The sequence below is a fragment of the Musca vetustissima genome, unplaced genomic scaffold (assembly GCF_032173495.1).
Source record: "Musca vetustissima isolate MV318-11 ecotype Yass unplaced genomic scaffold, APGP_CSIRO_Mvet_v1 utg1266, whole genome shotgun sequence".
NCBI classification, from domain to species: Eukaryota; Metazoa; Arthropoda; class Insecta; order Diptera; family Muscidae; genus Musca; species Musca vetustissima.
The window spans coordinates 103,527-117,819 of NW_026882875.1; the positions used below are offsets into that span (position 1 = coordinate 103,527).

A 14,293-nucleotide genomic window follows, 5' to 3' on the forward strand; every position below is an offset into this window, starting at 1 on the left:
TGTTGTTTTTTATATGATTATAATTAATACGCTTCAATAAAATAGATGATATTTATTTATGAGCTAAGAGCAAGGAAAAAATAAAACAAAATATTACTAACAAGAAAATATATAAATAATTAAACAAACAAATATTTCAATTCTCTTTTTTTTTGTTTGTCGATCATGACGATGATGATAATAATGTTGTGTGGTTAATTAAATTAATTAATAATTGCTAATATTAATAATTAGTGATAAATGATATGATATGCATTATGATTATGATTGGATCTGAGACAAAAGTTTTGGGTTTTAATTGTTTATTGCTCAGATCTAAAGACGTATCATGATGATAAGGGCTCTTCGTGAAAACAATCCTAATAAAAGAAAGTTTTCATTTTGATGTTTTTGTTTTTGGTTTTAGTTTTTTTTATTTATATATTTTTTGGTTTTATATTAAAATTTATTATATTAAAAAGAGAGAAAAAATACAAAAAAATCAATTTTATCCAAAAAAATTAATGAATTCCCATTTTTTTAAACCCATGGTGTGATTATTGGGTTTAAATGAAATACTTAAAAAATATTTTAAAAAAAAATCTATACGAAATATTGTTGTTGGCTGTTGAATGCATTTTGCTGCGCACTGTCCCATTGTGTTGTGGATACTTGGATTCCAGAACGTAAAGAAACGAAATAAAATAATAAAAACATCCTTAAAATACTTTGAAATGTTGGCGGTGTTGGCAACGTTAGTGTCCCTGTCCTTCGAAAGGAATGGGCGACAACTTCTAAACTAAATACAAGAAATAAGTGTGTACTACAACAAAACAAAACAAAAAAACGTATTTTTGGTGTTTTTCAGATGATTTCATTTTTGGGGTTTTTCTTAAATTTAAAAATTTTATTTGTTGTTCATTCTTCTTTTTGTTGTTCTTTTTTTGCGAAATTAATTAAATTAAAATACATTTATTCGAAACATGTGATTTGAAAAAAAAAACTTCGAATGATGGTGTTGTGATGTGAAGTTTTTTGTTTTCTTTATCTTAGGGGTAGGGTTTTCTGTTGTTCATCATCAGAATTTCTATATAAAAACTTGATAAAGTGATGTTTTGTTTTCTATCTTGAGGTTATTTTCTTTGTTTTTGATAGTGTGTGTGTGTGATAATTTTTGAAGCTTGCTTTCTTTGGTTGGTTGGTTGGCTTAGATATTATGAATAATTTAATTTATTCGGTGATCGTTCTTGTGGTTTCTTGGATGTAGACCTGGGAACCGGGAACAGTGGAGGTGGTGACAAAGGTGCGGTGCTTGGCACGGATCATGTTCAAATTGGTTTCGGCATTTTCGGCACGATCTTCGGCGGCTTCCAATTCACGTTGGAAACGGCGTACGCGGGTAATGGTTTGTTGAGAAACACCCTCCTGTTTAAGGAAAAAAGCGACAGGAATTTTTAGAAAATAATTCTTTAATTTATTTTTAAAATTAAATCAATACTCACTTGTTCAACCATTTGACGCTTGAACATTTGCAATTTAGCATTGGACTTGTCCAAGGCTTCTTGCAACAACATAATGTTCTTTTGATCTTCTTCGCATTGTACCATGACTTCCTTGACGGTGCGTTCCTTCTTTCTCAAGATCTTGATGGTTTCGGCGTGTCTTCTCTTTTCTTCTTCCAATTCCAATTCCAAATCGCGTACACGGGCTTCCAATTTGCTGATGATGCGCTTGCTACCGGCAACGGCGTTCAATTCAACTTCTTCCAAGCGAACGGACAAGTTCTGTAAAGAGAGAAAAAATAAATTAAAATTATTAGTGAATGAGACGACATAAAAATAGCCTGTACATAATCACAGAGAATCATAAAAATTGGGACAAATCAAAGGTCAATATATTCCGATATGGAGATATTTGTTGGCGGTTTTTTCAAACAGAAATGAGGACTTTAGGGTTTCCGTAGGGCATTGCCTCCTGGCCTATAAGTTTTAACGTCATTAGCGTAAACATTTCAACTATATTTAAAATATTTCCGTTGTCCTGATCTCTCTATGAGAGACTCCTAATAATGTAGAGTTGTTCCTTGATTTTGTTTTCGATATTTTCGTCCTATGTAATCCTTTGTAAAAATTGGGAATGATATATTCAGATTCCAGTAGGTATAAAAATTCATTGAAACAAATTGAAAATATGGGAAATATGAGGAATTCATTGAAACAAATTTAGAATATAGAGCCCATACATTATAAAGTTCCAGGGTGTGGTAAGGGTATTTTGATACTTGCAGGTCCCACATGAAATATCATCCTTTTCCCAATTGTTAGGATTTATATGCTATTAGTCAAGAAATTAAAAAATTATATATATATATCGATATAGTCCTCCGTACTATTTTGGACCGGACAATTGTCTATGCCGATTTTTGTTATTCCCAAGGATTTTTACATATTTTTCTCCAAAAAAATATTTCTATGTAGAAACCACACTTTTTAAAACCATACATTTTTTAACCATACACACTTGATGCTTTGAATTATCTGCGTACGTTTTTTTAATTTTGTGTTGAGATACCTACCTTTACTTCAACTTCCAAGGACTTCTTGATGGTTTCCAATTTAAGAATACGCTCTTGTTCAACATGGATTTGTTCAATGCTGTGCTTAAGTTCAACCTTAAGAAAAACAGAAAATAAATAAATTAATTTATCCATTCGTTTAAAAATCTGCACCTCTCAACACATACTTGAACCTTCTGGTAACGTTCGTCACTGATGCGCAATTCCTTGCTAACTTCTTCATAGTCCGATGAGATAACGCTCAATTCTTGTTCCAATTTCGATTTGGTCGATACCAAGTTGACATTGGCAACGTGCAATTCATTGATACGGGTATTGGCCTCCTCGAATTGCAATTCAACGGTACGCTTGGCACGTTGAGCGCTATCCAATTGCGAACGGACTTCGTCCAATTCACCGTTCATGGCGGCCAAACGACGTTGGGCAACGGCATACGAGTCCAAGGTCGATTGCAATTGGCGTTGAACATCTTCGTAGTGGGCTTGGATTTCGGTCAATTGCAAAGATTGTTTCTTGATAACCTTTTGCAAGTCGATGTTGGTCTTGTTGGCAACATCCAAGGACATTTCCAATTCGGTGATTTGGATTTGCAACTTCTTCTTGATGCGTTGGACTTCGGTCTTCAAACGGGTTTCGGCTTCGACAACGCGAGCATTCAATTGTTCAATTTCAATGGAAGTTTGTTTGCTAAAATGGGTGGGTGAGGAACAGGAAACAAACAAACAAATTGAGGTTAGTTGCGGATTATGATAATTTTTGGAATTAAAGTGATGCAAACATTTATAAGAAATTGATTTGTTCCTTTGTCGTTTACCTCTTAGGGATTTACATACAAAAAATAAGCTTCTATGACATCTGTATAAAATGTAAATGGTTTTTTATGATTTTATACTTTCAAAATGTTTTCCGAACGTATTTACAAAAATTCCGTTAAAAATTAATTAATAAAAATTTAACCTTTTTTTTACTAATATGTGTATATAATTGTCGGTATTTATGTGTGTAGTATATACAGATTATTAACACAGAAATCTTTTATCAAGCCAATGACTATTTTAGGGATCTCAAAAAATCCTGAATATATATTTTTTTAAAATTGGAATGTACTAAATTTTTATATGCCTTTACGACAAACACATTCTTTAAAAAAAAAAAAATTCAAGGCATGAAATATATCTAGATTTATAAAATAAAAGTAAATAATTAATAAAAAAAACAAATAAAAATATATATTTTTTAGTTTCTGTATACAAATAGGGAATAATAATAATGTCTATTTCATTGATCTCGAAATATATTATATTTTTTCCTATATTTTTAACAATGTACTAATTATGTTATATCGCTATATTTATAATTATAACAATTAAATAAATTAATATTAATTAAATAAAAATAAATAAATAATAATAAAATCAAATAAATAATAAAAAAAATAAAAAATAATAAACATTCGAAATTATTAAATTTTTATATCCCTTTGCGACCAAAATATTCGTTATAAAAAATTAAAAATTCCAAGCAAGAAATATGTCTATATTTATTAAAAAAATAATAAAAAATATAATAGCTAATAATAAATATTTTGTAATATTTGTATTTATTTTTTAATTTTTCAGAAAAAGAAACTTGTATAAAAAATTAGAATTATTACAATAATAATGTATATTTTATGGATCTTGGAAAATTCTATATTTTTCTAATATTTTTGTATATTATTATTATTATTTTTATTAAATAAATAATAAAAATAATTAAATAATAATGAAAAAAATCAATAGTAATAAATATTTTTAAAACTGTTGCATTTATTTTTTTATTAAAAATTATATTAAAATTAAAATTAATTTTTTTCGAATTGAAAATATTCGAATGTTAAGATTTTTAAATTCCTTTTGGGTTTTTTTAAAAAATCAAAAATTCTGAGAAAAAATAATTCAAATCGTTATTATATAAAAAAGTAAATTACTAAAGATTATAAACTTTTTTAAAATTACTATGATTTTTTTATTTATTATTTAATTTATAGATATATTAATATATAGTTATATATATATATATATATATAGATATTTATTTATTTTTTAAGTTATATTAATTAATTTTTTTATATATATATGTTCAATTTGTTTCCTTTTTCCTATAATTGTTTGTTTTTGTTAAATAAAATAAACCAAAAAAACACTTTTTTAATTTCTGCATACTTCAAAATTATTTTCTTTTCCTAAAGACCTCTCTGAATTTGAAAATAAATTATTCATAAAATGACTAACTAATATTAACCTCGTTTCAATTGTCTCGCATGTCATTCATGTTTGATCGGTAACAACGTTGACATGACCTGAACTTGTCACAAACAACACAAATACTTAAGGTGCTGACAAATTACTACATCGTATTGATCGAACCTCTTTGTCGAGATGATGATGGCATCACATCTTTAAATAGTTCGCCTGCTCTTTTTTTGCAGTTGTTGTAGTTGTTGGTGTTACATTTCGAAAATGATTTTGACAAATTGATTTAGTTCATCATCATGACTCATCGATTCATGCATTCTTGAGTTTATTGTGTAAAAAAACTATGTTTGTTACATTGTCACCACTAGGATGAATGACTAATTTACACGGGTGATGAGATGATGGTTTAGCCTTCGGCTAAACAAATTTAAGAATCTCTTTGATATAAATTTAAAATTTAAAAACATATAAATAAAATGCATTTATTCTTAATCATTTGAGAAAAAAAAACAATGGCCAGCAGTTTGTCATAGTCATCGTCGGGGATAAATTTAGTTACTTTGTTGGGTAGTGATATTAAATTACTTTTTTTTAAATACATCTAAACATACTTTACAGGTAAATATGTTTTTTCAAGGTGTAGTTTTCCTCTGATTTTTTTTGTTTTGCTAAAAATTACTTAATATTATTATCTAAAATATTTGCTAAAATAATATATCTATACTCTTCATCATTCATATATTATGCTACTATGTACATGAAATTTGCATAACATTTCAAAAATGTGAATTTGTTTTTGTTGTTTAGCCCAAAAGAATCAGTACATCAGCGTACACACAGCAAACATCAGTTGTTGTTTGCTTTCAATTACTTAATCTCAAAATATTTGGCAACGATTTTGAAAATACAAAGCAAAGCAAAAAAACGGAATAAATCACACAACAATAGCTGTATTGAAGCACTGAGGTTCCGCACATGCACTACATATGTATATATGTACACAGACATATATGGGGGTGTTCAAGAGATTATTTGTTTTCCCCCCACCGCTAGAAACATATTTTTGTTTTTTTTTTGTTACTCTGTGCATTTACGCACTGCTATATAATAAATCAAAATATAGTTGCTTATATTAACATATTTATATATATATAACATAAGTATGTACATTATTTCATTTCATTGTCTCTGCTGATGGATGTTTTTACTTAAGAAAAAATGATTTTAGAAAAAAAATGTTTTCGTTAGAATTTCAAAAGGACCTTGTCACATGATGAAGCTATGAAATATTTAAAATTGTTGTTGTGTTTTTTTGTTTAATATTATGTCTCTGTAGTTGAGACATACGTAGCGTTATTGTATTGTTTCGAGTGAAAGAACAATAGAATAAAATTATATATTTTTAAAATTTAAAAAATATATATATTCATATTAAAGTGTGGGTTTTTACTATTACTGCATTAGATATATGGTGTATGTCAATGCTCTATTTAATATAAAATATATTTAATTAAAGAAACTACGATAAAAAAGCTTTTTATTATAAGATATTTTGTAGAGCAGATTTTCGAAATTTTAAGAGACAAGTGTTGCAACCTCAAGTTTGATAATTTCATATGTCTCACATTCCCGGAATTCTAATTCTACTTATAGATGAATTGTCGCATTTTATAATATCGATGTTTCTCAGAATAGTCCACACAATATTCTCTGATATGCCCAATTATGCCCAAACCAGTACGTTAGCGTCGATGGTTTCTATTTTCGTCTGTCGTGTTGATAGAAAAAAGAGAATACGTGGACATCCGTGATTTAAGCTCAGATGTAGACAATTTCATATTAAAGAAGCCTTAATGGAGGCCGTTTCAGTTAACGAGATTCGATGTTGCCAATCTTGGCTCAATTATTACAAAACGAAAGTTGAATTTATGTCCACTCAACCTCTTCATACATCACAGCTATGCATTCTAAAGCTGCATCGGGCATACTACCGCACTCGTGCTCTCTTTGAGAGTAAATGGTGTATAAAACAGCGCACAAGAGCGACTCCTTGCTTGTTCTGTTTTAGAGAATATATTTAGAAGAGAGTGCATTTTGTACAGGCAATACAAATTTGTAGTAAATTTGGCATGTCTCAATGAGAGGTTAGAGCTTCGACTTAACCTAGAGAGAGAGAGAAAGTGCTATATTTATATTTTATTTCAGGAGAGCCTTAAAAGATTACACTGTATTCATTACAGAGACCTTTTTAAATGGTCTGAAAGTTAATGTAAGATGAAATGTAAGGGAGGATAGATGCCACAAAAAGAGATCACTGTTTTAATTGTATTAATTTCGTAGACCAATGCTACTGATGTATTAGAACTACCGGTTTCAATTTTTTTGGTAATTTCATATGGTGCGTTTTCAGTTACTCTCATAGACTTGTTTATTTTATAATATTTTAATGTCGTAGACATAATATAGTCATTATTATTTCAGAGGAAGAAAGACTATATAGAGATTTCAAATATAAAACTGGTCTGGTTCCATGAATTTATTGTATTAACCTGAAGAAATATTTAAATTAATCCATAAAGAATTACTATGTTGAATGACAACATGCGATAATAAGGTGTTACCAGATTATTCAGTGCTATTACAATTTATGAAGAGGGTCATTGCATACCTTTCAATAATTGAGCCTTTTTCAAAAAATTGCAATATTTTTTTCCAATTTTTGAATCTGTTTCTGTGGTATTCAAATTCGAAATAAAAGCTGTGTTTCCTTTACGATTTTTCTCCTACTGTGCAAAAATTGATTTCTTTGACCTGGTTGCTTTTTGCTTCAAATTTTTATGCAATGATGGAAATATTTTCGAATGTAGAATCTAAAATATTAATTTATTTCTTAATGAGTATTGAATAAAAAGTTACATATTTGATATATTTCAGGTCCTGCAAAAATCTTCTATTAAATTCTAAAAAGTTTTGAGTACAGAACAAACTAATTAAATTCTAGTATTCAAATTTTGAATACTACTGTAGAGATATAATTATACCATTATAATTGTTGTTAATTTTGTTTTTAATTTAATTAATTTTGTTGTTAATTTTATTTGTGCTTGAAATAGTATGCGGAAAAATTCAACGTTTTTTTAATTTAATTTGAAAAATAGTGCAAGTATGTATACAGGCTATAGAAACCTTTGAAGGCCATTTTTAGTTAATAAAAGCCTTTGAATGTTTTTTAGGACGATAGAAGCCTTTAAAGTCCTGTTTTTAGACGACAGAAACCTTTAAAGGCCTTAAAATACATTTTTTATACGATTGAAGCTTTTAAAGGCGTTTTTTAAGCGATAGAAACTTTTAAATTTGTTATCGCTTTTATTTATTTAGGCATTTTAAAGCCTTTTTCAGACGGTAGAAGTCTTTAAATGTCTTATTTAGATGATAGAAGTCTTGAAAGCCCTCTTGCAGACGATAGAAAATTCCTAATTATTCTCATTTCCTTAAAATGCCTTTTTTAGACGATTGAAGCCTTAAATGGTATTTTTAGACATTGGTAGACTTTAAACTCTTTTTAGGCCTTAAAATACCTTTTTTAGACGATAGAAGCCTTCAAAGGCATTTTTTAGGCCAGATATAAGCCTTAATATTTCCTGTTTTATTGTGCAGATTTATACACAGAAAATTATTATTCTCCTTTCTTTGAAAGGTATTTTTTTTGACGATAGAAGCCTTCAAAGGCCTTAAAATGTCTTTTTTCAACGATAGAAGCCTTGAAAGTCTTAAAATGCGATGGAAGCTTTTAAAGCCATTTTTTAAATGACCTTTTTAGACTTGTATTTTTAATGTCTCGTAACGCTGTGTATTTATTTGGATCCAGGTTTTGGGTTAAAGACAAATATTTCTTATTTCTCTATTTTTCAAAAAATATTTCACATATTTTTCATATATGAAAAAGGATGATTCTGTTCTTTTTTGTTTTTAATTTTGAAATCTATTTTTCTGACGTCTCTCACAAATATTTCCTAATCCCTAAACCACCAAAAAATAAAGCAAAGTGTATAGCATACTTACGTCAATGTTAATTGAAAATCATGGCTAATTAGCATACCTATCAAATTTAATAAATTTTTCTAAACGAAATAAGCCATAGCCCACATATGGTTGGGTGGCTGGCTGTCAAATCAAATGAAAATAATGCTGATAAAACAAAAAAGCCAATGGCCCGGGAGAGAGAAAATAAGCAATAGAAACAATAAATGACCAGAAATAATAAAGAAAACACCACACAATGTACTTGTTGCTTATCTCGAAATATTCGTTGTTCGCTGATGATGTCTGCTGTACACCGTAGAGCTACGAGGCATAAAAATAAATTTAAGGAACCCCAAGAAAAATCAGAAAGACACACACTCACACACAAAATCGAAAACATACTGAAAAACAAACAACCAACACAAATTGAAATTGAAACAAAAAAATAAAACCAAAATCTCAATTAATTTCTATGGCTTTTAATTGAAGGCATTAACAACAACTGTAAATTTATATTGTATTTATTGTTGTTGTAATCTTGTATTCGAATAATAAATCTAAAATGTTTGTTGTGGCCAGAAGACAAGAAAATAAGAAAAATGGGTTAAATGAAAATGAATGGCCAATTGTGTTGTGGTTGAGGACAATGATGTTGGTATGCGAAGAAGGGATGCTAGAAACGAAGAAAAAACTGAACATGTGTCAAAGAAATTGGCAACAGTGGTTAAATGTTGTTGTCCCAAAACACCTACATAAATTTTAAACAAATTGACACAGGCCCACTGGGCCACATCAATTTTCAATTTACACCTGATGCCTCCGAACACACACCATAGGCATTTTTTGTAAAAATTTCATCTTTCTACTTTCGTTTAGTCTAATGAAATCTAAGCACTCTACCCTGACCATTTTCCGTTCACACGGACCTAATGGGTATACAAATAACTCGAACTGTAATCCTTAATCCGTGGATGATTACGCAAAACTTTACGACACAACCAACACTTAGACTCTAAATCGCACCTGGAATCAGCATAGAATTCAGCTGTCTTCTGATTTAAATTGGTCAACTGACGTTTGACATTGTACAGCGAGGACGACACACGGTGGTCCAATTTGTCCACCATGCGATCGTCCATTAGCTCCATATGATATGTGTGGGTGGTGATGCGACCACCCTCGGGCGATGTGGACCGATAGCAGGAGCCAGCGCGACTCGAGGAGCGCACCATGGTCTGAGACATGAGGTTCTCCTCTTCCTTCCTCGCCTGTGAAATATTGCGCGAGGACTCGGAGAGCAATGCCTTAGCTATGGCCGAAGCGGATTTGCCGCGAATCGAACGTTTAAAATCCTCAGACATGTCGACCGTGTCCAACTCTATGCGTCGAATACGTTGTAAGATTTTCTGTGTATCTTGGCGTATCTGTTCCTCGAATTCACGCTGACGACGACGGGAACGTTCACGCGCTCTTTCTAATATCGAATCGGGAGCTATATGCTTGGTAACACGCGACGCGTCCACCAACTTAACGACACTGAACGGTGAACGCTTTTTAACACGAAAGTCTAATAGAATCTCATCGGCCCTAGCGGCAACAGAGCGAGATAGTCGCAAGATGTCGTCAATATTGTACTTGCGTACGGGGTTCGAGGGTCGATACTGCTTGAGGCCACGTTCACTGGTCCACGGCAAGTGGGGCGGTGATACATCGAGTCTTTGGGCCTTTGCATCTAAATAGTCTAACATTGGCTGATAGTAGTTCATGGTATAGCCGTAGTTGTCCTCATATGCTGCGCCATGACGGCGAACACGGGTGGGAGGACGACAACTGTATGCCAAAGACATAGTCGTTTTTCTTCTAGAGGGGTGTGGCGGGGTGGAGGGGGTTATCAGGTATTTCAGCTAGGTAAATGGGTATGAATGAGTAAGGGGTTCGTTGTTAAAAGGAAAATGTTCGAGTTCGATGTTGTGTGTGTTAACAACAACAGCAACAACAAGTTTTTCTTTTAAACTGTTAATGCTTGGGAATTAGTGGGGTGTATATGTATGTATGTGTGTATCTTTAATGATACAATTGAAACTACAAATTGTCGAGTGTTTGTGTTGTGCGTTGATTGCTACAATAATTGTGGTATTAATAAACAACAAAATTATAATTATTTGATGCTGCTATACAAAGTTTTCTGTTTTTTTTTAAGTAGCGAAAAAAAGCTTGCCGCATCCACAGCTGATATGCTTGTAGTTGGCTCCGATGACAATCAATGATGCTGTTCGTTTTACCCACTTAAATTTTGTGTCAACTTCCGTTTCCCCAGTCGTCAATCAAATCTTTATGGTTGTGCTTCTGGTGACGTTGCTTGGCCCGAGAGAGTTTTATTTTCGCTGATTTTTAATTTTCTTTTTTGTTTCTTTCGTAGAAATTGATCTATAAAAAGAATCCATCATTTAGGAAAGAAAATATTTAACATTATCCATTAGGCTAATTCCACACAGTGACGGTGGAAAGTCTTAAGAGAGTCGGTGACGAAGAAGAGAGACAGAGAGAGAGCGAGGAAGGAAGGTATATAGGTAGGTTGTGACGTTAAAAAACCACACAGAAAAACAAATGTGATTGATAGATTTATGTTGACAGGCATTTGCGCATAAATCTACTTGTCAGAGAGAAAAAAAAAAACAAAATCAAACCAATCTGTTTTGAATGATCAGCGGCAAGTGTTTTCAAATGAAAGCGAAAAAAAACATTGACCGTTGAGAAAGAAAAAAATTGTATGTGCCAACGAAAATCAAGATATTTTGGAATATATGAAATTATGATATTCAAAAATTAGTGTTAAATGAAATAATTTTAAAAAATACACAACATTGTTTCATAAAAGTATTTTATGGAAAAATGTTTTTGTACTTTAATATTGAGAATAATAATTATTTTTTTATTATATGTAGAAGGTCTGATTAAAAAATTAACAATTATTTTCAAATTTCTTGAGTTATGTTCAAAGTTCGCATTTTTCGCAATCTCTTCGTTATTTTACGATTCAAGTGAATGTATTAAAGGAACTGCATTAAGTTTTGTGTAAAAAAATGTAATTAAATGTGCAAGGGCAATTGAATTGTTGACTGTGGCGTTTGACGACTCTACTATGAACAGAACACAATGGAGACCGCAAAACTGTCCTGGTCGTGACAACCATTGAAAATATTGAAGTAGTGAAGAAAATTATGATTTCGATAATGACATATCGTTCGGCTCATGCCAATAATTTTTTATGAATGTGTTAGCCATAAAACGTGCAACAGCAAAAATTGCTAAATTTTGAGCAAACAGAATTGTGAAAAAATCCAATCATGAATTTTTGATCAGATCTTAAGGGTTATTTCTTGATCAGACCTCGTATTTACCTAAATATTTATTGAAAACTAATATTTTTTGATAATTTCAATTCATATATTTTTTTAATCACTTAGTATAGCATAGAATCTTTTCTTATTCAAAATTGTGTTCTCGAACATTTTTTCTCGAGTGCAAAGTATATTAAGTATAGGGACATATTTTTTTTAACACATTTTGGCTAAATTGTATTGCATAGCCTTCTAATTTGAAATACTCGAACATTTTTTCTTGAGTGTTAAGTATAGGGACATATTTTTTTTTAAAACACATTTTGGCTAAATTGTATTGCATAGCCTTCTAATTTGAAATTTTCGAACATTTTTTCTTGAGTGTAAAGTATAGGGACATATTTTTTTATTTTGGGAAAATTATCGAATCTTTTCTTATCCAAAATGTGTATTCTCGAGGATATACACAGCTTTCTAACTCGAAATTCTCTAGCATTTTTTCTTGAGTGTGGAAAAATTGTCGAATCTCTTCTTATTCAAAATTGTGTTCTCGACTATATGACATAGCTTTGTAATTCGGAAGTCTCGAACATTTTTTCTCGAGTGCAAAGTATATCGACATATTTATTTTCAAAATTTTGGGAAAATCGAATCTCCAAAATGTGTGTTATACATGACGACTCTTTGCAACGTTTTGTAAGATTTTCATAACTCCAAATTCGTTAATATCACAATATCCTATAAAAATGAGCAAAACGATTCCTTTATCCTATATTGCTGACTTATGGACTGATTATAAATTTTAAATAAATGTTTTAAAAACTCAATATTAGATCAATTGAGATATTGAATATTCATACAAATCGTATATTCCAGTTTGAGATGTTCAGATATTTAAGGGTATAATTGAAAATTTTGTTATTCTCAAATATTGTGTTCAAATATCGACTGTGATTGTTTTCTTATATATCGATTCACTTTTTTCTATATATCTAACAAATTTAAAGCCACCTGCAGCATTTCTTAGCAACACATTATTTTGAAAGACAGTGACATGCCACACATGTCAATTCTAAATTTATCTTTTTTAACATTTGCAGTTGGCATTACAATATAATGGAATATAGATAAAGAATGCATTCAAAACACTTTATATTTCAGAAATTTAATCCTTATAATAAAAATGATATTAAATTTATTTTTGAGACAAATATGATTTTCAACGCTCACTCCTTCTCTCTCGTTCCCACATGTCAACACTCTCTTTTTACATTTTTTCAAGTTAGAAATCTCAAAATTAACACCCACCTCGTTTCTTTTTTGTTTTCCCAATCACAATCAATTCTAGTATTTCATCATTCAAAAATTCAATAAATCATCTGTATTCGTTTAACGTTATCGAAATTCGTAGATATTGTATTTCTTCTTTCTTTTTGTGGTTGAATGAATGCCTCAATTCAATTTCTTTGTGCTTTTGATTGATTGTATAACACCACTAGTTTTTTCATAGGATTTCTAAAAATAATATTTTTTGTGGAAACGAAATAATTCAATTTAATATTTGTTTCATCTTTTTTATATACACAATTTTTGTTGGCATACCGTTTTGAGAAACAATTTTTTGTTTGTTAAATCCTTTTTTGAAAATTCACTTTATCCAAATAACTAAATAAATAATGTAGTGGCTAACTTCCTGCTAGTTGAACTATATAAAAAAGACTGGCAATGTGGTTTGATTGTCGGTAATGAGCCAAATTCTTTGCAATTGTAATTCTCTTTTGTTTGACATATCGACAATAGTAGGTGGAGGAGGAGGCCAAAACAATTAAAAATAAATTTCGATTTAGAAAAAAAAACGTGATATTGCAGTTGAAAAAAATAAATAAAAAAGTAAGAAAGGGAAGGAAGAGAAAAATTCTCGAGAAAAAAATACAAATAAATGGAAAACCCTGAGGAAATACCATTTCAGAAATTTTATGGTAAATGATTTTGAATTTTTTTTTAATTTAGAACTATTTAAATTGAATTTGTATAATTTTTATTTTTAATAATTTTACTTTTAATCATATTAAAAATCAATGTATTTAATTTTGTTTTAATTTTTAACTATTTAGTAATATTATTTTCATTTAATTTTG

At 30.1% G+C, this 14,293-nt stretch overlaps 1 protein-coding gene across 2 annotated transcripts in view; it reads right to left on the reverse strand.

The window, feature by feature from the left end:
* Window positions 1-1,204: 1,204 nt before the first annotated feature.
* LOC133329558 (paramyosin, long form) overlaps window positions 1,205-14,293 on the reverse strand; it is a 36,760-nt gene continuing 23,671 nt past the window's right edge. The window contains exons 1-5 of one of the 2 annotated variants that reach the window (XM_061538034.1): window positions 9,838-10,696; window positions 2,722-3,241; window positions 2,555-2,650; window positions 1,482-1,763; window positions 1,205-1,404 (exon numbers count right to left, since the gene is read on the reverse strand). In XM_061538034.1, coding sequence (XP_061394018.1) covers window positions 1,210-1,404; window positions 1,482-1,763; window positions 2,555-2,650; window positions 2,722-3,241; window positions 9,838-10,661 — 1,917 coding nt within the window. In that variant the 5' untranslated portion in view covers window positions 10,662-10,696 and the 3' untranslated portion in view covers window positions 1,205-1,209. Of the gene's footprint in view, window positions 1,405-1,481; window positions 1,764-2,554; window positions 2,651-2,721; window positions 3,242-9,837; window positions 10,697-14,293 lie in introns of those variants that run through there. The other variant, XM_061538033.1, reaches the window with a different exon arrangement.